General features: G+C 41.8%; 1 protein-coding gene across 3 annotated transcripts in view; it reads right to left on the bottom strand.

The window, feature by feature from the left end:
* Ttll7 (tubulin tyrosine ligase like 7) overlaps nt 1–26,606 on the bottom strand; it is a 117,781-nt gene that overhangs the window by 20,858 nt on the left and 70,317 nt on the right. For all 3 annotated transcript variants that reach the window (XR_003481317.2, XM_027395935.2, XM_027395936.2), the window contains 5 exons: nt 26,202–26,400; nt 22,306–22,511; nt 21,281–21,415; nt 18,245–18,325; nt 1,958–2,118 (listed from right to left, as the gene is read on the bottom strand). Coding sequence is in view for 2 of the 3 variants with exons in the window: in XM_027395935.2 (XP_027251736.1) it covers nt 1,958–2,118; nt 18,245–18,325; nt 21,281–21,415; nt 22,306–22,511; nt 26,202–26,400 (782 nt within the window). In the remaining variant the exon portion in view is untranslated. The remainder of the gene's footprint in view (nt 1–1,957; nt 2,119–18,244; nt 18,326–21,280; nt 21,416–22,305; nt 22,512–26,201; nt 26,401–26,606) is intronic.

Below are 26,606 nucleotides of genomic sequence, written 5' to 3' on the forward strand. Positions count from 1 at the left end.
GACCAGCTGTTAAAGGAGTGCATAGTGATGGGGCAAAGCTTCCAAAGATACAGTGCAACTGTGTAAGATCCAAACTGAGGACCAGGTATGGCATTGGTGGTAGAGAGGTGAGCATAGCTACCTTCCAAACTGAGGGCCAAACACAAACAACACCATGTGGCTTCATAGAGTCGAGAAAGCCCACAAAGCTCACTTGTATATCTGTCAAACAAAGCCCTGAGCTAAACATCTAAAACCACCAGCAGGAAAGAAATGAGTGAAGCTATATTGAACTCCAAAGTATTTCTCCTCCACCTGCTCAGGCCTAACTGGCTAAGGATTTAGCTAATGCTGGGGACTTGAAGTGAACATATTTGGTAAATGCTGGCAAATGGCAAATGTGTCTGGGAACAGCCAGCAAGGCACTGCATTTAGAGCTCAACTCACACTTCCTGAGTTTAAATGAAGCTCACCCAATTTCTATAGGAACCTAGATAATTCACATGTTCTGTGTATGTTTTAGTTCCTTCGCCTGTCAAAGAAGACAATGGTTTACTGTAGATATTTTTATGGTGAATATATGAACAGCTGTCCTATGCTTGGTAAGTCATCAATAAGCATGACTTAGTACTACTGTCAGTATTTGTAGAGAAAGACACCACCAGAAAAACTTGCTCAGAGTATTATGTTAGTGGCAGGTGAAGAGGAAAATCAACCAAGCCAAAATACGTTATCAAAAAGATTGAGGAAATAAAGCCCTGTGGTCAATGAAGTCACCAGATGTGTAACTTTAGATGTTGGCCCTAGCAAATACCTAGCACCAACATAAGTAGCAGACTGTCTCACAGCCTTCCATGGTTGGCAGGAGCTGAAATTCATATGTAGAACCAAGCTAAAGGATCAACAACCAAACCAAACCAAAGAGTTCAGATAGAAACATTCCAGAGAGCCGTCAACTCAGGGACGTGGTTGAGCCAAAGCTATTGTGAGATGGCGTTGCAACCCAGAGTGTTCTTCTGCTGGTGAATGGCAGATGAGAGAAAGCACTCAGAGTGAGAAGCAGTCTGCAAAAGGCACAAATAACTCAGGGTTTCGGGGCAGAATGGGATGTTAAGATTTTACAAGAGAGATACATATACTCTGGGCCTCTACATACATCTCATATCATGCTGAATGGACAGATTTTTAAAAGATATTTGAAAAAATGTGACTTTACGGAGCACACACCAAACAGGAGAGTAATAAGAGAAAAGACCAGAAGTCAGAAAGGGTGTTGCAGACAGCCTGTGTCAGTAGACAAGTTTAGATTCTGATGACAGATGAGGAAGATCACTCTAGTTGAAGCAATGATCTTGATAATAAAATAAAATGAAACACTGAGGTCAAGACTGCCCAGAAATCCCTTTTATTACGTGTGTGTGTGTGTGTGTGTGTGTGTGTGTGTGTGTGTGTGTGTGTGTGTGAGACTGACCAGAAATCCCTTTTATTACACGTGTGTGTGTGTGTGTCAGAATGCCTAGAAATCGCTTTTATTGTGCATGCATGTACAGTCATGTGTGTGTGTGCGTGTACAGTACATGCATGTGTGTGTGTGCTTCGTGTGTGCAGGTATATGCATATGTCTGTATGATGTGTGTATGTGTCTATAGCATGTATATTCTGTGTGCATGAACAAGTCCTGCAAGCGTTTCTGCTTGTGTGCACGGGGAGCAGTTTGATGTGTGGGCCCTCCCTTTCTTGATTACTCTCCAGCTGATTTTTGGAAAGAAGGTCTCTCATTGAACCCAAGACTCACTATTGCTTATACAAATCAATTTAATTGATATAACTTATACTTGAGTACTACAATTATAAGCAGTAAAGTTCACATTTTAAGAGAATATTATTAAAGATTTCACCATGTCCTTCGTCTGCCTGTGTAACTAATAGTAAAACACTTAAAATTGCAGTAACAGAAAATGAAGTCACTTCAACTCACCCCGAATCACAGAAACAGCTCCACAGTCCTTGACCATGACTCCAGAGCAAACGATTAAACACCCTGTTGAATATCCGGTACAAACTTAGTTCTTCAGCATCCGGGACCCTCCAGATTCTTGGAAGAACTGTACGTATACTTGATTTTACGATGTCCAAAACCTAGTGGAAAAACAAGCACTTAAAATCCACACATGCATACATGAGTCTTCAGTTCAGAGATAGCTTTTATCAGGGAAAGGTGTGTGTCACCTCCTGTAGCTCAAACTGATCAAGAATTTATGACATCACTGAAACGGGCTTTGAGTTCCCGAGTCTCCTGTTTCAACCTCCCAATGTTCACAGTATGAGCATGTACCACCATGCTGGTTTACATGTAAGAGATGAATGTGTGTGTGGAGAGAATGGGGGAAGAGAGAGGAGGGGGAGGAGAGAGAAAGAGAGAAGAGGTCGACGAGGGAAACAGGTCAGTGACGCTGTTGAGTGAGAAGAGGGTACCAAAACAAGGGGAGATTGGGAAAGAAATGCCTTATGGGAGATATCGCACAAAGTGAACCTTAGTTCACTAGACAACAGATCCCAACTCTAGAAGGACTGAAAGAAATGCCAAGTGCTAGAAGAAAAGAAACTACTCAAATGCCAATGGGTAAATACCCTGCAGATCCTGTGTGAGAAAAAAAAAAAAAAAACTAAGTTACATAATGTCATAGTATACAAATATAAGGAACTCGAATCCATTAAAGATATTGTAAAGGAAAAGCCAGACACCATGGCACACTGGTGATCTCAGTAGTGGAGAGACGGGGACAGGCAGATCCCTGAAGCTTGATGGCCTACCCTCTGGGTTCAGTGAGAGGATCTGTCTGGCTCAGCAGACAAAGGTGCTTGTCGCTCAGCAATGAAGGTCTACTGACTTATGCTCACTCCCTAGAGGCCCTGTGAAAGTGGAAGCAAAGAACCAGCTCCATAAGGCTCTTCCCTGAGTTCTGTGTGTGCACAACAGCTATGCATCACCCAAACACATCCATAATAAGAGTAAATGAAAAAATAAATAAATAAAAATAAGCTGGAAAGAAATCAAAGAAGAGCTGGGTGGTGTGGCACATGCTTTTAAGCACAGCACTCAGGAAACAGAGACAAGCTGATCTCTGTGAGTTCCAGGTCAGCCCTGTCTACAAAGCTACACAGAGAAACCCTGTCTTAAAAAAGAAAACAACAACAACACATAAAAAGAGATATCAACAAACACAGTTGTTCTAACTTAAGTTTACTGGGGATTAGGTTTTTTTTTTTTCTTAACATTTTATCAACTTAAGGATGTTGCCCATAAAAATGAAAGCAGAAGCTAAAAATGGGGGAGAGAGGGCTGGAGAGAGGGCTCAGCAGTTAAGAGGGCTTGCTGCTCTTGCAGAAGACCAAGAGTTCTGTTCCCAGCACCCATGGGTGCAAAGGATCTGTCACCCTCTTCTGAACTTTTGAGCACTTGCCTTTTTTTTTGGACACATAGAGACTGGTGGAGACACAGTTGCTCTTTATAGCAATAAACATGAATTGGAAAGAAGACCGTGAATCGTTTGTTTCCCTAGGCACTCGCTAAATATTAAGTGATATTAGCTGTTGATGACCAATTCAATTCCATTTAAAACTCAATTTGGTGAAACCCATTTTCAGACTGATATTGTTCTTTCTGGCAGAATACCAGACCAGCTACAGCTCCTCACAGTGGCTTCTCTTCCCTTCGTCCTGCCTCCATTACTGTGAAGTGGGGGCAGACAGGCACATGCTTCGGAATGCTGAGGTGTGTCACTAAGCACAGAGAACGGGAGACAGATAATGCGGCAACTTATGACAGGCACTACCCTGGATAATGACTCCTTAATTACAAAGAGGATTGAAAACGAACTTTTGTATGAATTATTCACAAAAATACTGATATAATATTCCTATCAGGCATCAATTTAACTTGTGCTGTTTTAAGTTTCATCTAAGCTATCCATTTAATGCTTTGCAATATTTAATGTAGAAAGCAGGACTCATGACTGGTACGGTGTAAGGATGAACAGTAGCAGAAAACATGACAAAAGTTTAAATCATTTCTCAATTTTCCTTTCCACTTCCTGTCACAATGTCTTAGTGAGTAATGTAATGGGCCAAAAATGACAATTCATGAATAAAAGAAAAGTAGCCAATTACAGGTTATCATAAATTAATCTCAAGAATAAAAATGAGTTATATAAAACAACCACCATTGAACAATGCTATTAATGTAAACATTACCCTAAGCAACTAGTTTTGACATTGTATTATAAGAGACATTTATCTCTCAAATGAAAAGGATGTATTGAAGTTAGGACGTATTTATTCATTCTCTTTTAAATAAACCCCCTGGTGATCGCATGTGATTTACAAGAACCAAATGGAAGGGTAACTAGTGTGGATTAGCTGACTGCCCTCCCTGTGCCAAGCATTGTGCAAAGCTCACTATTGAAGAGGCTCTCCAGGTCACAGTCTACATGTGTTTTATTCTTAGTCTCGGGGAAAATTGAAGAGCATGGTAGTCTAGTATCCTCACCTACATATGCCTGTAAGCTACGGACATAGAGCTGGGGAAAGCATCCAGTTCTACTAGCATTCCCTGGGGGGGAATCTTCAGTCATCACAAGTGCTGCACAAACCCCATGGCCAGGAGAGCTTCCCCTGTCTGGGGGAGTTAGGTGCCATCTGGTGAATGTACATAGATGCCTGCTCTTTTCTGCAGACATCACTGGGAACTCTGATTACCCTTTGAGTCTCCTTGCTTTCCAGTTTCAAGAAGCCGCCTCTGATGGCAAGCTCTGGCCTTAGGAGAGAGGATGGGTTAGAAACATCCATTTCAATAGTTGAAAGGAAAAGAACCCAAATGCTTCTTCTTCAGAATTCGGAAACCTCAAATAAGCTCTTGGCTAACAAGAGCAGTGTCTGCATGTTCACCTGGAGAATTCCTTGTCTTAAGACAGCGTCACTTGCTAGAGACAACATACTTGTCACTAACCCACTGCAGGGTCCCTCAGTGACCAGATTGTCCTCTACCAGTCACCTGAGTCTAACTTCCCATGTAATTAACAATGGAGAACTGATGCCCTGCCCAGTCACACATGTACCCTGTCCTCAAAGGCTTAGGACAAGGTCTACCACTTACCAACTGCTCATAAAGTAAAACCTATGCAGATGAAGTAAAAACAAGAGCTTAGATTTATTATAGGCATGTCTGCATATATTAAGCCATTAAATCTCAAAACAAAAACATAATAAAAGCACTGCTGGTCCATGACCCCTTTCCAAAATCCCTGAGGCTGGATGGAGTCCACAATCACATACATTAATATTTCTATAGGAAAAGATGGAAACATTGAAAACAAGATATAGAGAGAAATAACGCTATTTCCTTTCAGATCACAGTCAGCAAGTGAGTTCAAGCAAGTTAGGCTTAGCCATCCAATGATTAGGCAAGTTTCAAGTTGCTAAAACATTTTGGATCTTTTAAGTGACAAATCAGGTCCAGAACAGAAAGCAACTTCTCTAAGATTACAAACGGCTCCACTCTCAGCCTCTGCCAACACTGCCACACAGTTTTGTCTTCTCAAAGGCCAATAACAGAAGCCTGGGAGACAAACCCTCGCTGTCTCCAACAAGTGATGTTTGGGACGATAGGTGGAGTCACTGTACAGACGAGGGCGCTAGATGCCTCCTTCTTGTCCTTTGTGCATTGGATTTGGACTGGATTATTTAAAGGCTCCGTGGACAAGACAAAGATGGCAGTATCTTTAGCAAACTACCCAGAGGAAGGCAGAGGGCATGCAGGCCAGTAACCAGACCCAGACCAGGGCAAGGAAAACTTACTGCTTATTCTGTTAGTCATACACTTTTTGAAATCCTGGTATGATCTTATTAGACAACATTATATAGAAGTTTAAGAGGGTTTTTGTTTGTTTGTTTGTTTGTTGAGAAGTTGGACCTCCTCTATGCCACACTGACCTTAAACTTTAACAACAACTGGGACAACAGTGAATTTAGGATTCTCCTGCCTCCACAGCCCGAGTGCTGGGATTACAGAGACATGACACCATGTCCAGCCGGGATTGAACCCAGAGCTTTGAGCACACTAGGCACTCCTCTACCCACGGTGTTACACCCCAGCCCAGATGCTGAATGACTTGTAAAGTATAACAAGAGAGGGGCAGACAGCATCCTTGTGTTCACCTGTGGGCCCAAGCAAAGCTAACCTCCTGAACGTGACTACCATTTCTTTATGCATTGACGTTCAGTGTCCCAATCCAACCTTGAGCTCTCTCATGGGAAAACTAAATGGAAGACTCCATGAATGCCAGTGTTAATAACATGAAAAGACTTGTCTCTGTGTGAAGTACAACACATCTGAAGGCATAAAACACACCGACAAACACATATCCTGCAAGTACAGATGCTGAATGGCAAACTGCCTCACGTGGCTGAGCAGTTGGTCCTAAATTAAAATAATGGCAAGAGGTGAGGATGGCTTCAAAGCCACATTAAAGTCACTGTGTGCCACACTAATGATGCGTGCCACAGTCGCTGTGGTTGTAGGGTAAAGGCATATTTGCTAACACAAAACGAACCACTAGGAACAGCATCCCTGTCAGCCCCAAGGAAACAGAGATAGAAAACAGCAGCTCCGACATACAGGCAGCAGCAGCAGCAGCAGCAGCTAAGGTGGGCATGGAAGAGAATTTGCTATCAAGAAAGGCTGATAAACAAGGACCCATTAAGAAAAGCTAAAACAAATGCAAACAGACAATGACAGCACAGCGGATTTCTCTCCACCCCCAATCTTTGTTTGTGCCTAGATATGGTGATGGTGAACGTGCTTTCCGGCTAACTGGGCATTCTTCACAGCCCACCAACACAGAAGCATGCTCAGACCTCACGTACTCCTCATGGGATGGCTGAAGCACAGCTCTTAGCAGAAAGCTAGACTACACAGCTGCAGGCTTGCCACAACCTGATGGTAAGTGAGACTGACTATCCTCACCTCCACCCACAGAGGACTCTCCTCAGTATTTAATTCCTGAGCTCCAGGAATTAAACTTATATTGAGGAAAATGAGAAGGAAGGCAAATAATTTTGTTTCCAAGGAAACACACACATATATGTGCACATGCACACACATGCACACAGACAGGCACACACACACACACACACACACACACACACACACACACACACACACACACACACACACATACACACACGCAGTCACTCAAAAGCACATGCGAGCCTCTGTTTGGCAAGCTCTGCTCTAAATTTCACAGCACCCTAATGAACCATCAGCAATGTCACTGTCCTGCAACACAAAAGTGAGATAAGTTTGTATTTCAGCGGTGGCCTCAGAGTGGAAGTACCGATGCTTAGGGTGTGCCAATCCCTCCATAATATCGGCAGAATTCATGCTTAAATGAGAAAATGAATGAATGAACTTTCACAGATCCAACAGCACCTACCCGAGTTCATGAAAAAACAGGCAATCAATAAATGCTTGTCAAATTAAATCAAGCTAACACATAACCTGCGTGGCAGCCATGGTTACAGGCCACTCAGAGCAGCCTGGGTTACAGAGTTCCACCATCGGATGCTTTCCCATTCAGAGTCACCTGCATAGTCATCTACTGCCATGTGCCACCCCAGCCGCTCCCAGCCCAGGCACTTCTGCCAGGGCCAACCCTCCAACACGCAGTTTTTGTCTGCTCTCTCCATTAGCCCAGTCAAATCCTTCTTAAAATTAACTAAGTCGGAGGTCGTTCCCATCCAATGCAGCGCCATCGTTCACATGTGTCTGACCTGTGCTCCAGCTGAAATCCTCCCCCGCCTCTTTCGGATGCCTCCCCATTTCCCCTCTGGAGTGTTCCCCATGGAAACCTCCTTCACTTCTAATTATCCCTGCTTAGCAACTGCCTCCCAGCGGAGTAAAATGGCAGAGCTCTCCAGTGACGATTGACTATTATCACAGCTGAGAGAACGGTGTATCTGATTAATCCAATTCTAATATGTTAATTAAACCTTTGGTTTTCTAAGTGGGTAACACTTTATAATACCTAACTGTACATTCCATGCATGGCTTGCATCCCTATATATGTCTTCTTGTCATTGATGTACTTTCTAGCTTCATCAGGAAACAGTGCCAGATTAGACACAGGTCAATATGCTAAGTCAACAGGCCATATTTATATCTCATTTCTACACATGTCATACAGAATTCCACACACAGGGTTCAAGCACACGTACTGTTTCACTCCATTGCCTAGAGCTACAAATCTCAGAGAAGGTCTAATAGACCACTCAGGAGGAGGGGTAGGAGCACACGAACCCCAAATCCATACTTCTCTAAGCCCAGGGTCTCTTTTCACCTCTATAAAGCTTTCTTTTCAATGCACTTTGGCTTGTTATATTAGCTCTCTCGTTACCAAAAGAACATAGTTTAGTCAGTCATTTGGTATTCATTCCACTTCTGATTTCATCGGAAATAAACTTACAATAGCTAGCAACAAGATGGAGAAAAATTATTTATATTTTGAATTTATAATACAGATAAACCGGTTAGTCACATTATAGTGTATCCGATGATCCTTAACGTGATAACAATTTTATTCCTGCCTGAGGTAAATCCAAAGCATTTCAGGTAATTAATTTCCATACTTAGGATTAAACAGAAAAAAATTTTTAAAAATTAATTTAAACATCAAATCTTTTGTTTACAATAAAACCCGGAACCTCCCTGATTAGCCGCTGTGATGAGATATGTTCATGGGTGTGTCTGTCCGTGTCTCTTTTCACACATATTGGTGAAAGAGCTATCGTTTTGGCACAATTAGAGTCAAATGAAGACTTATGGGAGAGATCACTGAAAGCAGGCCTGCAGTAGAAGAATGCCATCTCAGAATGGCAGCCGCCTCTACCCTTCCTGCCCCCCCCCCCGATTTCCCCAGGCAGCCTCACCCCTCTCTTGCTATTCTGAGGAAGCAGAACTGTCAGGGGAAAGCCTCTCCAAGAACAGCATAGGTGAAAAAAAAAAAACAGGGAGCTGCTGTGACCATGGCCACAGCAAGAAAAACTGCTGCAAATGAGTTGCAAGTGTGGGATTCCGGGGCCTCTTGTCTGCTCAGAGCCCCTGCCTATTTGTTCTCAACCACATCCAGGCACCTCTTGGCAAGATCAATTTTTCTCTAATTAATATCAGTCCTTTTATTCTTTGGGTTCCAAAATCCAAGACATGAATTTTTTGGCCCAAAATAGAATTGTCTATTAAATTAGCTGTGTAGGAGAATGATCCCAACTGTTGAGCTAACACAAACTATGAGACATTATTAGCAGTCTTTTGGGGGAAATGGGTATCTTATTGTGCCTTAAAGCACAGATGGTATTCGACTAGAGGAAGAAGCAAAATGAGAGCTCGAAAGGGGGGTAAAAAATGTATAAACTGAAAACAAAGATCTTGGACCTCACATTGGTACTGCTCTTTATGTCTTCAAATAGCCTCTAAGTGAGGGGGGGAGGTCCTTCTGTGTATATGTTTGTCTTATTGGTTGATAAATAAAGTACTGTTAGCCAATAGGGAAGCAAGTTAGGTGGGATTAGGAGTCGAGGAGGATTCTGGGAAATGTAGTAAAGAGATGTCTTGTGATCCAGGCAGGAAGTGACATAGCAGGCAGACTCAGAATAAAAGTAGGGACAAGCAGGAAATTGCTCTCTTCCTCCTCCTCTATTCTCTGTAGAGCTGCCATGTGATCCAGGCAAGAGAAGACACCTGCTGCTGGCATCCAATAAGATAAGTGTTACGATAAATCTTTCTGCCATAAGCCGCCTGAGCCCCACCACCATGTGTGAACTTTACGCCAGCCACCCGGCTGAGTTAGGGCCCAAATAAATACACAGAGAGACTTGTATTAGGAACAATACAATGACTTGGCCAATGACTAGGATTCCTCATCTGCTAGCTCAGTCTTAATTATCATAAATCTATATACTTTATAAAACTTATCTTATCTTATCTTATCGGACGCCTTGTTGGCATCCTCCCTTGCCAGTGGATCACATTCTGCCACTGGAGGAGGCGAAGGGAAAAAAGGACCCTTCCTGTTTTTCCTCCGCTTAAATATGAGTCTCCTTGCTATGTCATTTCCTGTATGGATCATCACTTCTACATTTCCCAGAATCCTCTTTGACTCCAGTCCTGCCTAACTTGCCGTTTCATTGGCCAAACAATATTTTATTTAACAGTCAATAAGATAAACATACACAGTACATTCCCTATCATCTCCTCTTTTCTGTCTAAATAAAAAGGATAACTTATCTTTTATAATAACTGAAGAAAACTATAACTATAACTATCTGTCTTTAACTCTATCAAAGACCACAGAAGGAAAATATATAAACTCTAGAATTGACAGAGACATCTGGCTACCTGGACAGTCATCCAAAGTTCTTCTGTAACATTGGGGCATCCATTTTCAGCCTATAGGCAATAGTATGTCTGGCACATATCTCTATTTCAATAGGAACTCTTCAGTACTGTCTTGTTTTGTAAGTTTTAGCAGTCATTTTCTTGTGGGTCCTGCATGTCCAGTTTATTTAGCAACAAACAGTCCAGGCAAGAGCAGTTTCTTGCCCAAATGGCTAATCTTGCCATGTTGAAAGCAAACTCCATAACGAGTTTCTTCTATGCCCATCCTCCTTTGTGATGTAATTGGTGTGCCAGGAGCAGTTGTGTTTTACTGCCAAGAAAAACCCTAAACCTTTTAAATGCCATATTTCTGTGGGTCTTTGACAAGTTTGAAGAATACCTATGCATCTCAAATACATCTCTATATCTAGAAAACCTAACTAACCTAATTATAAGTTCTAACTATCATAGGTGATTATATAACCTGTATTTAATTATGCATATCATTTTAAAAGATCTGTATAAACACAATACCTAAACAAGAGAAGACATACATATCACAAAATTGACCTTAAATTTGTATCAATAAATGAAAATCTATACCAATGCAAAGTATTTATTCCTATATCCTATTCCCCTTTTCTTTCTTTAAAAAGAGATTGCCTATGCTTATTATTATTTATAACTAACCCATTTAAATGAAAACAAACATTTATAAGCAATATTTGGGAATATGGGCGTCGATCTTTTTAAACTGTTTTCTGTTGATTGGGGGTGATATTCATACCATTAGGATCATGATAAAACATAGAAACCTGACCAAGTCCTTGTTTTTGTAGTCTGTAAGGCTGTATTGTCTCAGCTTTAGGGGGTCTTGCTTGATCAAACCATATTAGTCTGGAAGGAATCCATAGCTTTTTATTTTCTGTGGAAATACAAGTAAAACCTTTATTCCTAAGTAGCCTGTCCTTAAACTTAAATTTTGAAGTTAGAACATTTTTAAAATGTATAAGTTGGATTAATTTAGCAGTATTTATAATCAAATGTATTTTAGTAGCAGTAAGTCTTTCCTTGGCAATCAAAAAATTTGAAGACAACAGTATGGCATTTAGTATCTAGATTCTCTGTGTATTTTTTATCTCTAGGTGGCTTTTTTACTTTTTTATTTTTACTTCCTTTTGTTTGTTTGTTTGTTTTCTGAGACAGGGTTTCTCTGTGGAAATCTGCCTGCCTCTGCTTCCTTCAGCAAATCCTACCGGCATTGGCCACCACAACCGACTACTCTATTTCTTCCTGTTACTTTTTCTCTCACAAACCTACATATATTTTTAAATGCAGTGTAAACCTTTAGAGGTTTTTCTTTATCTGGATCTGTCTTTATCATCGTGGGAGTGCCGAGTCTAAACTCCAGAAGCGTTGGGACAGCACGAGCATATGGAAGCTGTTCCGATGCCTCTTAGCGGCCTGACAGGGCAGGCTATGGCGGGTGGCAGGTTTCCCTCTTTGTCTGGGAACCTTGGGGCATGGGGTTATCCCACTTCTCACACCATTCTGTTATGATAAATCTTTCTGCCAAAAGCCGCCTGAGCCCCACTACCATGTGTGAGCTTTACTCCAGCTGCCCACTTGAGTTAGGGCCCAAATAAATACACAGAGAGACTTGTATTAGGTATAAAGCTGCTTGGCCAATGACTAGGATTCCTCATCTGTTAGCTCAGTCTTAATTATCATAAATCTATGTATTTTATAAAACTTATCTTATCGGACGCCTTGTTGGCATCCTCCCTTGCCGGTGGATCACATCCTGCGGCTGGAGGAGGCGAAGGGAAAAAAAGGACCCTTCCTGTTTTTCCTTTGCTTAAATATGAGTCTCCTTGCTGTGTCACTTCCTGTCTGGATCACCACTTCTCTACTACATTTCCCAGAATCCTCTTTGACTCCTAGTCCTGCCTAACTTGCCATTTCATTGGCCAAACAATATTTTATTTAACAGTCAGTAAGATAAACATACACAGTACATTCCCCATCAGATAAGTTCTTATAAAATATATAGATTTGCAGTTATGGTTGATAATTAAGACTGAGCTAGCAAGTAAGAAATCCTAGTCATTGGCCAGCAGCATTGTAACTAATATAAGTCTCTATGTGTTATTTTGGGCACCCACAGGCAGGTTGGCAGAATTCTTTTTTTATTATTTAAACATTTTTTTATTTTACATATCAACCCCAGTTCTCCCTCCTCCTCCTTCTCCTGCCCCCCCTACCTCCCACCCATCCCACCCTCCATCCACTCCTCAGATGGGGTAGACCTCCCTTGGGGAATCAACAAAGTCTGGCATACCAAGTTAAGGCAGGACCAAGTTCCTCCCATGCCCTACCCCCTACCCCGTTAAGAAAGGCTGAGGAAGGCATTCCACCATAAGGAACGGACTCCAGAAAGCCAGTTCATGCACCTGGGATAAGTCCTGGTCCCAACGCCTGGGACCACCGCCAACAGATCAAGCCATGTAACTCTCACCCACATTCAGAGGGCCTAGTTCGGTCTTATGCAGGTTCCCCAACTGTCAGTCTATAGTCCATGAGCTCCTACTAGCTCGGGTCAGCTGTCTGTGTTTTTCCCCATGGTGGTCTTGACTTCCCCCACCTTGCTCATATGATCCCTCCTCCCCTTCTTCAGTTGAACTCCAGGAGCTCAGCCCAGTGCTTGGCTGTGGATCTCCTGCTGGATGTATCCATCAGTTATTGGATCTAGGTTCTATGATGACAATTAGGGTAGTCACCAATCTGGTCTTAACAAGTATTCTTACAGTAAGTTGCCATGAGGGAGCTGACATCACGGCACATGCATGTGCTAGTAAATTCAGAAGCAACCACTTATATTTACTTGAATATTTCAAATCCCTGAAAATGTGACCCTTAAATAATACATGAAGTAATCCTTTCCACTGGCAGACTGCATTCTATCCACGGCCATCACATGCTCATCTCATATGCACCAGACATTCTTACATCACACACAAAACACAGAGCACCATGCCGTGTGCTGCTGCATTCACATACACACCAAGCTGCTAAAGAAAGGAGGATACAGGCAGATGCTAGCTTGCTGACAAAAATACTCCAAAACTGTGTCTAAAATTGAACTGGTTTAACAAATGTACATGGCAAATCTCCTGCCAGTGACTACCAGTGAGACAGGGAGTGATGTTCAAAACTGAGGATTACAAATTCTGCCAAGTGCCAGTCCACAGATGGCGGTCCAGGTGCCAGTCCCATGGTCTACTCATCCTTCCCTCGGGCTGTGGCACTTGACAGTGCCATCCAGCACTGGCAGAAGTTTTCCTCTCCTATGAAAGTCTCTCCAGGTAGAAGAGAAGGACTCCAGGCAGGTGGCTGATAGTACCTTAGCCCTAAAGGGCTTTTAAAAATTCATAAATCTCCCACAGTTCATAAAACACAAGTGCAAATGCCCTGAAAAGTCAGGAAAGGGAAGATAATTTGTGGCTGTGGGGAATCAGATAGGGACATGAAGATGACAGACAGGGATGTTCTAAAGAACTGTGTATTGGAGTGAGAGGAAGATGCTGGGGTCCCAGGTCTTTACCCACCTCTTGTTTTCTAGCCTCTAATTCTCTGTTTTCTTTTCTTTCACTTGCTTGTTTGTGTTTCCAGGGATTGAACCCAGGACTTTTCACATATTCCAGGCAAGCATCTGAGCTACATTCCTCAGCCTATTTTGTATTTGTTCTGAGGTAGGTTCTTTACTCAATTACCCAAGTTAGCTTTGAACTCACTCCAAAGCCTAGGATGGACTTGAGCCTGTGACTCTCCTGCCCAAGTAGCCGAGATGAAAGGCCTGGGATCAGAGACCAGTTCCACCTCCGTTCCTCACTCCCTTAGGACACAGAGCCAACCCACTTCCCTGATATTTAACCAGCCTGTCTCCCACAGACATGTCCATCTCTCTCAGCCATCCCTCCACTTGTAAAAAGATCACTGTTCCTTGAAAAATATAAAAATACATGGAAGGAAAAGGGGGAAATGGCAGCAAATAGCATCGCTTCCCTTCTCTTGTCTCCCTCATCTGTCCTCTAGAAATGAGTCAGCAAAATTTGGCACAGAGTCCAAACAAATGGGGGTGCTGTGAAATGGGATCTCACTACGTAACTACTAGCCTAGAGCTTGCTGTGTAGACAAGGCTGGCCATGCATGTGTAGTTTATAAGCTGCCTTTTCCTCCTCAGTGTTGGGAGTACAGGGTGTGTCACTGCATGGCTGCTTTAAAAAGAACTGATGCCAGACAGACAGACAGACAAACAGACAGACTGGTTAATTTTGGATTAATATACTCATTAGAGAAGTAAGATGGTACATTATGTATTACTTATAAGTTGTTTCTTCAATATACAGTTTTTTTTTTTTTTTTTTTGGATAGTATCAAACGGACAACTCCTCTCACAGCCCCTCTAAACTCATAAGTGGAAAAAATTGTGTGTGTGTGTGTGTGTGTGTGTGTGTGTGTGTGTGTGTGTGTGTGTGTATTCACATATGGATACATTATGCATTTAGAAAAGAATATCTTGTCTGTCTAGAACTACCCTGTCTATGCAGAAGTCAATAAACATGGGTGGCCCTTCACATTTAAATGAATTGAAACTAAGTCACAAATTCAATTCTATGGTCACAGTAGCCACATTTCAAGTATTCAAGAGCCTCCCATGACTGGTAACTAGTGCATTGGATATTACAGACACAGACCTCAGAAAGCAAAAAACTCAGCCTGAAATTCCTGGAATTTTTATCTCACTTGGCTGTTAATACTGGAGCTCATCGTTCAGGATGCATGGGGGAAGCTGAAATGAGACTCCCTCTGTTCCAACATGGCCCAGAGGTTACACCAAACCAAAACGTTTCCAGTTTTTCAAAATGTCTCCAGACAGCAGAGGACATCGCCTCCAGGGACCTTGCACCAAGTCTGCCTCTTGCTGTGCTCTTCCCGAATGACAAGGAATGTTCCTTTCATTTTACTATCATGCGTGTTTCACAAGGCTTAAGTCATAGGCTTGAATTCTATATTCTACTCAGATACGAATAACGAATAGTCTTCAATCAAATGCAACTAAATTCCATGCATGTACCAGATCTTTTTAACCATACACCCATGGTGAGCCACTCAAGCTGCTTCTGGAATTTGACTTTTCTAGATAGCACTGTTATAAATGTTGGTATATGGAAATCTTTCCTTTTATTCAGGATGAAAATCTATGGGACACAAGGCAAGAAATGGTTTCTCTGAGTCACAAGGCTATGAGCACCCATAATCTAAAGGTCCTGTAAATGCCCTTTCTGAGGAGATAGATTGATGCACTCTCTGACAGCAGAGTAAGGGCCCTCTTAGCCATGAGAGTCTGACTGGTGTGGATTACCCATCTTATAATTTTGGCCAACATGATAGTTTCCACTTGCTACTGCTTCATCATTAGTGAGGCCAAGGATCTATTTACATGCTAATTGGCTGTTTGAAGATCCATTAAATTGTCCTTTTATGAACATCGATATATTACTTTTTATAGACTAGTTTGTCTTCGGATGATTGATTAGTAAGAATTACCGCTGTTATCCTTCATTTTATGTAAATAAATGTCTATCTTCCCCAAACCACCCCTGCCTGCTCAACACTCTCTCTCTCTCTCTCTCTCTCTCTCTCTCTCTCTCTCTCTCTCTCTCTTTAATTTGACTTACGGTGTCTCTTCCCATTTGGATGTTTTTGTCTGGTTTTGGTTTTTTGGAGATAAGGCTACACAGTATTGCCCAGACTGGGCTGGGACTCCCAACAATCTTCCTGCCTTGACTTCTTGAATGCTAGGTTTATAGAGAAGAACGGCCACACCTGATTTTAAGTCTTCATATAACTAAGTCTTTCAGGCCGTCCCTTTAACCCCTCTTGGTCAGGCCTTTTGTAAGATGCTGTTTTTCCCACTCTATGACTATTACCATCTTTCTGTATTTCCTTTTGTAAGACATGTTTTCCTATGTTATATACCAAACTGGAACCTACATGGAATTTATTTTGTGTATGATAAGAAATATGCTCCCTTTACTTTCTTGTAAAAAAGCCAATTGTTCCAACATCATTGCAGTGGTTACTTTTGGTTAATGTAATAAAATACCTGCCCCCCGGACTCTTCTTGGCAGCTCTTACATTGTCTTTCTCTCTTTGTACATCACTTTTTCCATTACACTCTGGGACCCTTCATCTTCCCTCTGATTCCAATAACTGCTCTTGGCTAGACCAAACCTCAGTTTACTCAAGAGCTTTGCATTGCCTCCCCCTGCCAGTCCTTCTTCCAGGCCACCGTCATCAATTCATCAACACAAATGAAAAGAGTCTTCATTTTTAAGGTAGAAAAAAAGCCCTCTCTAGCCTACAACTCTCTCCTCATTGCCACCATTTCCTTTTGTCCTCTTCCCCCAATGTTTTTGACAAGTGTCTACACTAGCTATAGCTTCCCCTCCCCCTCCCCCTTCAAGATTCAGTAATTGAATCCCTTCCATTTAAGTTTTGCTCCCTACCAGTCCTCGAAATGTGTGGTCACCACTAACCTCCATATTTGCCCGAAACGACAGATAGCTTGATGTTCAAGCCCTAGCAGCAACTTCCTGCACAGCCTAACCTATAGTTCATCTATGACCTATTAGTCTGTTTCCCATGGCTTCAGGGACACCCATCTCTGTTTTCCACACGGCACCTCCTGTTTCTTCTCAGTCCTCCTCAGAGGACTGTCTCGCCTGTCTGCTCAGTGCCAGAAGACTTCCTGTCTTCTCTGACAAACTCTATGTGGTCCAGTCCAGCCCCATTCTTTTTAAATACCTAACAGACACCTATTTTTTTTTTTATCTCCATGCCCAACCTCAGCTCTACTCTCAAACTCACATGTACATCACTGATATCACTGCTTAGAGATCTAGTCAGTTCATCAACATAACAACTCCAAGATCAAAACACAACTAAATAGGGAGCTGGAGAGATGGCTCAGTGGTTCCAAGCACTTGCTCTTGCAGAAGACCCAGGTTCAGTTGCTAGCGCCCACACAGAGGTTCACAAGGGTCTTTATCTTCAGTTTCAGGGACTAAGATACCACTTCTGACCTCTCTGGGGTTCTGGATGCAGGTGACACACACGGAAAGACTTATTGCTATACCTACTCCCTCTCTTGCCTCTGTCACCCTAGAAGCCTTCTAGGCATGTTTTTGTTTGGCTTTGATTTTTTGGAGATAAGATTTCCACATTCTCTCTGCCTTGATTTTATTCCTCTCAAGTAGTTCTCAGTCCTTTAAAATTACTAATCAAACTAAAAATGCTTTCTCAAACTTTTCCAGTGGCTTCCCATAAGTAAAACTAAAACCCAATCCTCTTCTTGTAACCCATAAACTAGTCATCTGAGCCGTGCCTCACCATCCAAAGTCACCCGTCTCCACTGCTGTGTCACCTACTTTTCCAACAAAAATGAATTAACTTTACACGACAATTTAATTATCAAGTATATTAGTGACTAAGAAAATTGCCTCTGTGGTCCATATGCACATCAAACTAATTTCCACTCTGTGATCTTTGTTTCTGCTCCCCCCTCTGCTGAGATTCTGATTCACTGATTTCTGCACGGCTAAACTACTTTGTTCTGAAATCGCTTTTTATCTTCATGATCTAGGTCCTTGTCTAACACAACTTTGCTGAAGACAGAAGCAGATGAATGTTCACATATAAAATCATTACGAATTTGACTAAATGTTTTAGTTTAATGAATACACAAAGGGCAAAGTGATTCTTGTCACTCACTTTTCTTTGTTTCACGGAGTCCAGTTTTATGAGCCAATATGAAGCCACTTTTGTTTTATAATGCTTCCAGTTATCCATGATCTGTTGGGGGAGAGATGGTAACAAATTGATTCTAAAATGCTCACCAGAGGTGGTAGGTAAATGTGTCAGAACAGCTTCTATTAATTTGTGCAGTGAAAGCACCATGAGACTATGCATGATAAAAAAACTCTACCCTTCATAAAAGATACTTGTAAAGACTTTAGCAAGCCAAGGGTTCGAAATCCAAAGCCTCTTCTTTCTCGTCACTGAGAATAACATCACTCAATGAACAAAAGTCAGAAACCTGTAGTCACACATATTTTAGGCAGAAACCCAACCCATAGATTTTTTTCATCTTGCTATGCTACCCACATAGCAATAGAATATTTAATAATACATTAAAATCAGCCTACATTCAATTAGGATCTTACTGACCCTTTCTTTGCATTACCTGTATGTCTATAGAATTTCTTGATATATATTCTGGTAATATATGCTGCATCAAACATTCAAGTCTGGAACACAGTAGACATGCAGCAAAGAATCTAATGTCTGATATTAATTATTAATTATGTTTCATTAATTATATAAGCCAAGCAATATTCTTTATAGGAAAATCACATTAGTCACAAATATTAATTCTACACTCTCATTTTCTAATTAAAAAATAACCTTAATGGGGCTGCAGTGACAGCCCAGTGGTTAAAGGCACTTGATCCTCTTATAGAGGACCTGGGTTTAATTCCCAGCACCCACTTGGTGATGCACAACTATAACTCCTGTTCTAGAGGGATCTGATGCCTTTGACCTTAGAGCAGTGGGTATACGTGTGTGTGTGTGTGTGTGTGTGTGTGTGTGTGTGTGTGTGTGTGTACATGTATATGCAGGAAAAATCCTCATACAAATAAAATGAGTACATTTTAAAAGTAAGAAAGCAGATCACAAAAACAGACAGAAAACGATATATCCTGTGCAAAGTTATTGGCTTCTCTTAAAATAAACCCTATCTAAGAATGAAGTCTTATTCAGCTGGTCACACAGGGCAGTGGGCAAAGGTGCTCACTGCCACATGTTATAACTGCAGTTCAGTCCCTGGGACATGCATGATGGTAGGAGACAACTGACTCTCTCAAAGTTGTCTTCTGGCCCCCACATGTATGTCATGGCATGTGTCCACTCACATACACAACTAATCAATCAATCAATCAATCAATAATGTAATTTACAATTGTAAAACATATCTAGCATATTCTTTTACTGTAACAAGTAATAGCTCCCCCCCACCCCTGCAAACAATATACTACTTTCACTTGTGAAAAACCATGTCACCACAAAATGAAAAACATTTGGACAGTTTATAATTATCTTATAACAAGAATATGATGCCCTTATGGGCTTTTATAGCAAGAAAACTTTCTCTTGTCATTTTTTCTATAGACTTGCTTTATAAAGCAGTGTGAACAGTGAAACAGGGCAAGCTGTGGTTGTTATTCTTCATATCAACCACTAGATGGTGCCTTGTCTTCAGGGAAGGAAAAAAAAATACAACCTAAGCCACCCCACTCCAAACAGCCTTCTCTGGCTGATGAGTGATCTAAGAATGGCCATTTTAAAGTGTGCTGGGTGGAGAAGAGAAACTCAAGCGAAGAAATGTTCTTCCATCAAACCATCTCTGGACCCTTGGATTGATTTCTTTCTAAGCTTGGAGCTGAGCTTCTGGACTGCTGCTGTTTCCAAAGTCTCCACTGGGTGGCACAGAGAGACCAACTCAGCCAGACTGTTTGAACACAGGATAGTCCACACATCGCCCTTAAGTCTTCTTGTCATTTCCCATCAGGGTGCTACTATTCTCAACACACCTCTTTTTAGACTTCTTCAACTTAGCAAGCTTCCATATAAAAATAAGTTTATCCTGATATTTCTCTGATCATGAAGAACAGTTGTTATTTGATGTTAATTACCCTCACTTGACAGCCTTACTATATGACAAAACGTTCCTAGTAACTAAAATGAATCCTTCTATTTTATAAAGTTTCTTGGAGCGAAAAGGAACATCGATTACATTCCCCATGCAATGAAGGATAATTTGGCCAGAAAATATATTGTTGTGTAGATGGACGGGAAGCATGTGTCCTTGCACATATGTGAAGAGTGCACACATATGCTGGTGTGTGTGTGTTTGTGTGTGTCCATGTGTGTGTGTGTGTGTGTGTGTGTCTCTGTGTGTGTCCGTGTGTGTGTGTGTGTGTGTGTGTGTGTGTGTGTGTGTGCATGTGTGTGTATGTGTGTCTGTGTGTGTGTCTGTGTGTGTGTCTCTGTGTGTGCCCATGTGTGTGTATGTGTGTCTGTGTGTGTGTCTGTGTGTGTGTCTCTGTGTGTGCCCATGTGTGTGTATGTGTGTCTGTGTGTGTATGTGTATGTTTATGTGTGTGTCTCTGTGTGTGTCCGTGTGTGTGCATGTGTGTCTGTGTGTGTGTATGTCTGTGTGTCTGTGTGTGTGTGTCTCTGTGTGTGTGTGTCTGTGTGTGTCTGTGTGTCTCTATGTGTGTCTGTGTGTATGTCTGTGTGTCTGTGTGTGTGTGTGTGTATGTGTGCATGTATGTATGTGTCTATGCGTCTGTGTGTCTGTGTGTGTGTGTGTGTGTCTGTGTGTCTGTGTGTGTGTGCTTATACATGCACATGCACACCTGTAGATGGCAGAGATCAGTCTTGGATGCCTTTCCTCAGGCAGGAATTACCTTTTTGAGATCTAATCTCTCACTGGCACCCAGGGCTCACCAGGTACTCTGTGGTAACTGCCATCAAATCCCAGGAATCCTCCTGTCTCTGCCTTCAGCTTCCCAGTGCTGGAATTACAGGTGCATGCCGCCATGCCAGGCTCTTAAAGTAAGTGCTGGACATCCAGCTCAAGACCTCATGGCTGCCCAGCAAGCACTTTACCAATGGATCCCACCTTCCCAGTCTCAGGAAACACATTTTAGCGCTGTTTGGGTTTTATATGCATCAGATACTCACATCGTCTATCAGAAGCTCCGAGTCTGCGTCTGACTTCCCTGGAAAGCGGATCCTCATGTCCTTGAGAACAAACAAGGTCTGACTTGTGAGGTCATCTTCCTGTTCTTTGGTTTTCAATTGCCGCAAAGACTCATTCTTAAATTTGAAAGAATAAAGATATGTGGAGGGGAGGGTCTCACTTCAGTGTGCCAATATAATTTAAAGGATATTTCTAAAGTAAAAATGATCCACCTCTAATTTTTTTAAATGGACATTTACAAACATTTAGCATTAAATTTGTTATTATTTCCAAGGGTATCTTTTATATTTCCTCCTGGTTGTATCCTATGTTGCTCAAGATAGAAATGCTAAGCATGAGGAATTTTACAGGGCTTCTGAGTCTCTTTCATTTGCTACAAATTCTTGATTGGAAAAATAAAATCAGTCCTTGTTATGAAATGAATGAATTCACTTATACTTCCTGAGTTTTGCCATTGGAAACATCAATGTCAATCAACAATAAATATATCTCTGGTCTAGCTCCAGGAAAATAGAATAAAACTACAGACTTTCTCAATTGTAAGTTTCTGTAGTATATGCTGAAAGGGGGATATGGCATGCTAATTTAGTGTACAGAAAGCATTCTGAGCAGCATTGTACTAGGCTCTATGAATAGGACCTATCACTTTTTAAACTATTAATCTAGAGTCTTAGGAGATATGTTCCATAGAATAAATGTGCAAAACCATGCATTTACTGAGATGATTACCAACAATATTACCCCCTCCCCTGCAACGGAAAATGGAAAAAAGCATTTTTTTTTTCTATCCCTCCTTGAAGTCTGTGATATGGTGAAGTTTGCCTTTTAGGAATCCATCCTAAACTAGGGTCTAGGATACGCGAACAACGCAGTTTCCAAAGATCGTGAGTTGAAATACAGAAAGGTCAGGGTTCCACGCCTCATCTCATCCTGACCTCTTCGCCACCTACACCCCGAGTATGGCTGTTCTGCAAGCCTGAAAGGGCACAACTGATCGATAGCTTACCACCATAGAGTTGGCAGCGCTGGCATCGTTACTGTTGGGCAGGTGTCTCGTGTAGGAGGAAGCACGGTTTAAGGAATGTGACCGGCTTGCTGACGTTGGTCTTGCTAATGGCATCATTTGTTGAGAAGAAAAGGGGCGTGCATCCCCACTGGAAGGCAAGTGAGCAGAGATGGATCGAGGGCAGCTGACCGAACGCCTCATGGAATCTATCGATGATGAAGAATTGGTGCTGTTAGTACACTTTCCCCATTAGGTCTCCACAGACTAATGATTAGACCAGGTGGTGGCTAGATAGATGACAAATGTCAAAGCCTAGACACCATCACAAGATGAAAACTTCAGAATTAATTCTTCAGTTTGAACAGCGCACTTGGGACAAAACAGTTCTGGCATATAAGAGTGGTTGTGCTGGGACAAGAATTAAATTCTAAATTCTGAAAGTGAGAGACATTAGAGCAAAAGGGAAGGGGACACACGCTCATGATCACTTGGGAGCCATGCATCCTGCAAGGTCCTGCGCCTTGATGTCCTGCTTTACAGAAACCTCTGCAGAAGGTGTGAGGTAGTGTGTGTGTGTGTGTGTGTGTGTGTGTGTGTGTGTGTGTGTGTGTGTGTGTGTGTGTTCATGCACGTGAATGCAGGGACACACACGCCATGGCACACATAGGAAGTTCAGAGGACAACTTCAGTTTTCAGTCCTTGCCTTCAGCCTTGTTTGTGATAAGGTCTTCTCATCATTCATCATCCATGGCTGTAGACACAAGACTAGCTGTCACCACTCCCCATTTACAGTACAAGGATTCTCAGGGCTTCACCTCCCCATCTTGCCATTGGAACATGGAATTACAGACATGCTACTGCACCTGGCATCATCTGGGTTCTGGGAACCTGAATGCAAGTCCTCACACTTGACAGCAATCATGTCATCCACTGAGCCATCTCTCTAGCCAAGAGAATGGATTTCTACTGTCAGAACAGCAGAAAAAGAACCTTCCCAAAGCATCACAGCAAGAGGTGGTCAAGGTCAGCCAGCACCTAGAATCCTCACCATCTAATGCTAAAAGCCTCCACTTTCATTACAATGACATTATTATCTATGTTATCTAACCTTGGCTTGAAAACTGACTATTAGCCTCTGGGTGTATGTTGGAGAGTTTACATTTTACAGCAAGGATCACAGGAGAGGAGGAAAGGAAAACAGAGAGTGGCCAGTGTAAAGAGATAAGGTATAGAATCTGGGGCCTCTGTTGACAGTCACAAAACAAAAGAATAATACAAAGAGTATTCTAATGTAATTTAAATATAATTGGCTATTAAAAGAGCTGTAGCCAATTGGTGGTCTTACACACACACACACACACACACACACAGAGAGAGAGAGAGAGAGAGAGAGAGAGAGAGAGAGAATTTCAATAGCAAAAGATTTAAGTGAAGAAGAAAATAAAATCGAGGAACAGGACTGCTATCAGAGTAAGTATCCAAGGAAACCATCAAATATGTGTCCTTGTGCATTCTGGGAACATTGATGAAGAAAAAGCACATGGCCATGCTAAGCTGCGGCCTCTGACCTGGAAAAAGATAACTAACTGCTCAGCACCATCAGCATTTTTATCTTTTCTTCTGTTTGTCTGCCCTGCAGATCCTCTATCCTGGATTTGTTCCCTGCTAGGGGAACATGTCAATCTTCATTAATTAAATAATTTAGTAAAACTCACATGAAGCCAGGTTGCATACCCAAATATGTCTCTTCATCAGCTGTTGAAAAGAATTCAAAGCTTTGTAAAGGTGGTGGTTAAAAATGGAAGACTTAGGGGAGTGCTTCTAAAAGACACTGTGAGCATGTGGGAAATGCAGTACTGTTTATGTTCTGGAGAGCATAAAGTACACACTCATTCAAGCTTTAGAAAATGCTGTCTAAAAACAAAGCAAAAAAACCTCTGTGTGTTGCAACCACTAACTTCCTTCTGTAGCTGTGACACACAGCACTTTTTAACTGCACACATATATATATATAGGAACAGAAAACTGGCCAGTTTACCTTTAAAAAATATTAGTTACAAAGGTCACATATTTCATATACACCGCTAATACAAAGGTCATGTCTACCAAAAAAGGGATTCTAAGCTATTTGCTCCAAGATACACTGTAGCTCTACCCTCTTTCCCAGTCTAAGATAAGGAAGGACAGAGTAAGTAAACCCTGATCCTGGGTCAGAAGGGAAATATCTTCTGGAATCAGCGCAAATGCTGACTATTTTACCTACACACCTGGAAATCCAGACAGGAAGACTAAAGTAGTTTGATACACCAGAGATATATGCAAGTTGTGACTTCTATCTATAAATTATGTTGAAAAATCTTTTTATGTTGTTTCTGAGACTGTAACAATACCCTCTAAGTCTATTGTCTGCACAAGACAGTGTGACTCATAATCTGGATTTTGACCTTGGTCATCAGTGTGTGCAGGATTTGTGGCTATAAGGCTCTTAGAGTAAGATTAAAGAGAGAACACTAAACAAAGTGAAGCCCTTGTTATAATCCCCACCTAAACTCACAATAAGGAAATAAATACGTAATTGAATTAGGCTGAAAATGAAAATTCCTACATCAAAATGTGTTTTAATTCTATATCTGACTTTATCACGCTACTCTGATCTCAGTTCTTTAGCCTATTGATCTCAGAGCATAGAACAATCTCTCCTGACCATCATCAGTTCATGCTATTAAGTAATAGTGACATTAGCTAACAGGCAATGGATCTAAAACCCAGCAAAATTTGGACATAAAAACGTCAGCTTCCAGAATAAAAACTGAGTCATATTTATCCAGAGACACACTTACAGAATCCTTAAGGAGAAGAGGTGAAGGAGTATAATAGCTAACAGTTGCTGGTACTGGAAAATATCTATCAATGAGATGGAACATAGTACATTGTTTCCCCTCCAAACACACAACCCTTCCATGATGAGCAGTGGGGGCATGTATCTTTATGGAATGTTTACAAAAAACAAAGGATTGGTTCTCTGATTTCTTCATTTATTAGTTCTTCATCCCTAGGGCATTTTACTACAAGCCTCAAAGGCCAGTTTTAAAACACATTATCAGGACCCAAATATATTAAACATTGCTGGAGATGAAATCTGCAAAGGCTCCAGCCATGTTTACTGCAATGCTGAGCTGGCTGCTTTGGTGGAACCTTGGTACACTGTGTGCTATGCAAATGGCTGAGTGACTTCAGAGGCAGCAGCAGGACTTCAAGGGAATCCAGGAAAATGGAGAATATTAGGTTTCATATTAGAGGATGAGTGGCAAATCAGAGGCCAGATCTGGGGACATCTGGGATTGAAGGAAGAAGGAAAGGAAAAGAGAGAGTGTGTGAAGATAACTAGAGGGAGAGAAATAGAAGAGAAGTTGGTTGCTTTCCTAAATAGCTGTGTGCACAGTCCTGACTAACTACTTACCCAAGATGAAAGCCAGAGGGAGCAAAATTTCAACTACTTCACAGTTCTGGGCCTCACAGATACATCGACTTAAATGCCCAGAAAGACAGGCACAGGTTTAAAAGTAGGTGACAGTGGCAAGCAAAGTGGGTGATAGGTGGAAACTGAAGCAGAGTTGATGTGGACCTCCAAGAGAAAGCTTTGTCACACATCTGTAAAACCCATGCCACAACTCAGCAGGCAAACCATGCAAGACGGAAGGAAGGGTCCTCAATTCAATCTCTTTCCTACTTGCAGAGGGGTTGAGGGACAGACCAGGCTCTGGCCAGGGAAAGACAGGGGATAGGATCCAGGTCCCTTACACATGACAACGCTTCTTTTGGCCCAAGGACTTTTTATTGAGTTTGAGAATTTCAATTCTATAATTCTTCATGCAACGTAGGAGAGATTGACTTACTGGATTGTTGAATTAGCTTGCAGTGACTGGTGTGTTTAAGGTTATACGGGGCTTGCTCTCGCCTCTTCTGACACAACTCTTTCTCATTCTCCTCCAACTCTGAATTGCTGCTGCAGCTGCTGTCAAAGCTGCTCTCGCTGCTGCTGTAACACTTCTGCTTCTTCATTACCTCCACACTCTCTGGCATGCAGCACAGGGGCTGAAACAGAGCCGAAGGCTATCTGGTTAGAACACCCTGGACAGTCATTACCTTTAATCCCCACACGCTTGCTGCATATTGCTAAATATGGCAGTCCCTTCTCTACTGCTTGGTACTTTTTAGCCAGTAGAGCACACGCTAGCTGTGAGGTTTCTTTGAATATCCTTCAATTATATGGCTCAGCCCTGATGAGGACAATGATGTTT

This window comes from Cricetulus griseus, assembly GCF_003668045.3.
Source record: "Cricetulus griseus strain 17A/GY chromosome 1 unlocalized genomic scaffold, alternate assembly CriGri-PICRH-1.0 chr1_0, whole genome shotgun sequence".
Classification (NCBI taxonomy): Eukaryota; Metazoa; Chordata; class Mammalia; order Rodentia; family Cricetidae; genus Cricetulus; species Cricetulus griseus.